General features: G+C 55.3%; 2 protein-coding genes across 2 annotated transcripts in view; both read right to left on the reverse strand.

Moving 5' to 3' along the window:
• The window catches only part of GMORB2_6389 (protein TBF1), a gene marked incomplete at both ends in the record, with an annotated part of 3,529 nt that extends 1,896 nt beyond the window's left edge, over positions 1-1,633 (reverse strand). Inside the window, 3 exons of the mRNA XM_035468359.1 lie at positions 1-430; positions 525-1,122; positions 1,355-1,633. The exon at positions 1-430 is cut by the window's left edge and continues 161 nt beyond it. Of these exons, the coding sequence (XP_035322340.1) occupies positions 1-430; positions 525-1,122; positions 1,355-1,633 (1,307 nt within the window). The remainder of the gene's footprint in view (positions 431-524; positions 1,123-1,354) is intronic.
• A 19-nt stretch (positions 1,634-1,652) lies between these two features.
• On the reverse strand, positions 1,653-2,289 carry GMORB2_6390 (uncharacterized protein; the record flags this gene model as incomplete). Its single annotated transcript, XM_035468360.1, has 2 exons — positions 1,653-1,693; positions 2,241-2,289. The coding sequence occupies 2 exons, from the start codon at positions 2,287-2,289 to the stop codon at positions 1,653-1,655; spliced, it is 90 nt and encodes a 29-aa protein (XP_035322341.1).
• Between the last annotated feature and the right edge of the window lie 332 nt (positions 2,290-2,621).

Raw genomic sequence — 2,621 nt, forward strand, 5'->3', positions numbered from 1 at the left:
AGCGTATTGTTGCTGTTGCTGTTGCTGCTGCCGCTGCCGCTGCCGCTGCCGCTGCTGTCGTTGCTATTGTTGTTATCGTCATTGTCAGCGTTGCTGTGATCGTTTCTCTGGTCCTCGTTGACCACCGCCGTCTCGGTCGTCGTTGCAGTTGCGCCGTGGCTGCTGCCACCGAGCGTCTCGTTTTGCAGCTGCTCGACGTCCAGGTCAGCCAGGGCGTTCTCGACCAGGCCGTTGGCCGTCCTTTCAAAGAACGAGGTCAGGTCCTCGAGATCCATAGCGTCGATCTCGGGTTCGTCGGGCATCGGCTCAACCGAGTGCTCCGTGGCCGGCATGGCGATGCCCAGCTTCCTGCCGAGATCAGGAGCCAGGGCAAGCTGATTCCGCGCGTGGGGGGAGAAGTTTCTGATCAGCTCATCCCACGGGTACGTGCCTTTTTTTTTTTTTTCTCCCCATCATATCGGACCGAGGTTAGCCAACTGTTCTGTGAAGTGCGTATACATCAGGGATGTTACGTGTGTACACACCTGGCAGGTCCGTCTCTGGTGGGAAGGCCTGAATCTCGTGTATGCGGTTCCGGAGGCTCCCGGTCACGGTATCCTCGGTGCCGATGATCTGGTTGGCAATGTTCTGCTCGCGCAGCCTGTCCTCGAGCCCGACGAGGAAGATGTCCTCGAGCTCCTGGTCCGACAGGGAGGGCACGCCCCTCTCGCGCATCGACTGCACGGCCCTGTGCGTCTTGAGGTCGGCGAGCATCCTGACTATGCGCTTCGGCAGACCCATGATCTCGTCACGGAAGACGGCGGGCAGGTGGACGTCGGCCAGACGCATGGCCTCCGGCCCGCCATCGACGAGCCAGGCGCTCATCTGGGCCAGGTTGCAGAACTGCATGATGGTGCTGGCGTCGGGGGAGTCGAGGTCGAGGTCGTCGGCGAAGACCATGGGGCTCGGGGTGCCGTCGCCGTCGCCGTCGTCGCCGGTGTTGGAGGTGAAGAGGAGTCGGACCGACTCGAGAGACCTCTGCAGTTGGTCGTATCGACGTCTGTGCTCCGACGCGGCGTCCTTCATCTTCTCTGCTATGCCGTCGAAGGGATTCTGCGACAGTAGCAGGAGCATTGATATGGCCTGGTGTCTGCTGTCAGTGACTTCTTCTCCTTTCATCTCCTGTTCTCTGTCCCTCCTTCCTTCTTCCTCTTCTCCTTCTTCCTCTTCATCTCATTACTTCTCTCCTCTCGCTTGCCTGGACCCCGCAATCGAAATCCTCGGTGTTCCCTTTCCGTAGGAAGGAGCGGGTAGGGGCCGGAAAACAGTATGGAAAAAGAAGAAGAAAAGAAAGGGCAGAAGATGTATCACTGACAATGCTTCCGAGCGCATGCAGATTGGCATTGCGCGCATACTTTGTAGGGTCGTCTACAAAGGTGACGGGTGTCGGAGTCGTATCATCGTCGAGAGCGGGCAGACCGTCTGGCAGACCGTCGCCGTTGTCGGCCGTAGGTCCCGGCTCGGTAGTGGGAACGACGGCGCCGGAAGAGGCAGCGCCTTCGTGGTTCTCGTCGCCGTGGTTGTGGTTCCCGTCGCCGTGGTCGGCCGCCACCAAGTTGTCGCCACTGCTGCCGGCCCCATCCTCGCCAGTCGTCTGCGGGGGCGGGTGATTGCTAAATTGACCGATGATGTCGCTGATGTTGGAGAGGGCATTCTGCATGATGAGGGACATTTCGTTGTTGTACGCATCGTCGTGCTCTTGTTGCCGTTGCTGTTCTTGCTGTTGCTGTTGCTGTTGCTGTTGTTGTTCTTGCTGTTGTTGTTGTTGCTGTTGCTGCTGTTCTCGTTGCTGTCGTTGCTGTTGTTGCTGATCGGCCGTCGTCGTCGTCGTCGTCGTCGTCGTCGTCGTCGTCGTCATCGTAGCATCACCATCACTGCCAACACTCCCATCGCCATTGTTGGCATCATGTTGTTGCCGATGCTCCATCTTCAGCCTCTTGACGTCTGGAGTCTCCATGGTAGCCTCGACGGCCTCGAGGGATCGTTTGGTGGTCTCTGGTGAGATGGAAAAGTTGAATCCATCGAGAGGGTTCGGTTCATCTTTTATATCTAAATACTCGACACCAAAGAAAAAAAAAAAAGTTAAGAGACGAGTAGTAAGAGAGGGAGAGAGAGAATTTGAAAAAGAAGATAAATTTTATGGGAAAAAAATAATAGGAAAGGAAAAGAAGAGAAAACAAGAAAAAAAGAGAATAACCAACCTGTGGGAGAAATGGCAACGCTTGCCTCAGCTTGCGCCGCCTCTGCCATGGTTGCAACCGCCTCGAACGACAGAGAGTGGAGTGCATCTGGGGGACCAGGATGGGAAGGGAATCGATGAAAGAAGGATATCAATTCGAAGTTTCTCCTCTTCTCTTCCCCTCGGAGGAATTTGACTTCTTCGCCGTGATTGGGTTGTGTTCGCAGCTTCTTCCCTCGGTCGTCTCTTCTTTTCTCTTCCTCGTCTCTTTCTCTCTTTTTTTCCCCCCCCCCAAAGGTGGTTTCGGTTGTGTGGGTTGGTCGTCGCCCGCTATCGCGTACAGGATAATTTATCGCAGCAAAAAAAAAAAAAAAAAAAAAAAAAACAGAAAAAGAAAAAAAAA

The sequence above is a fragment of the Geosmithia morbida genome (genome assembly GCF_012550715.1).
Source record: "Geosmithia morbida isolate 1262 chromosome Unknown scaffold_5, whole genome shotgun sequence".
In the NCBI taxonomy this organism is placed as follows: Eukaryota; Fungi; Ascomycota; class Sordariomycetes; order Hypocreales; family Bionectriaceae; genus Geosmithia; species Geosmithia morbida.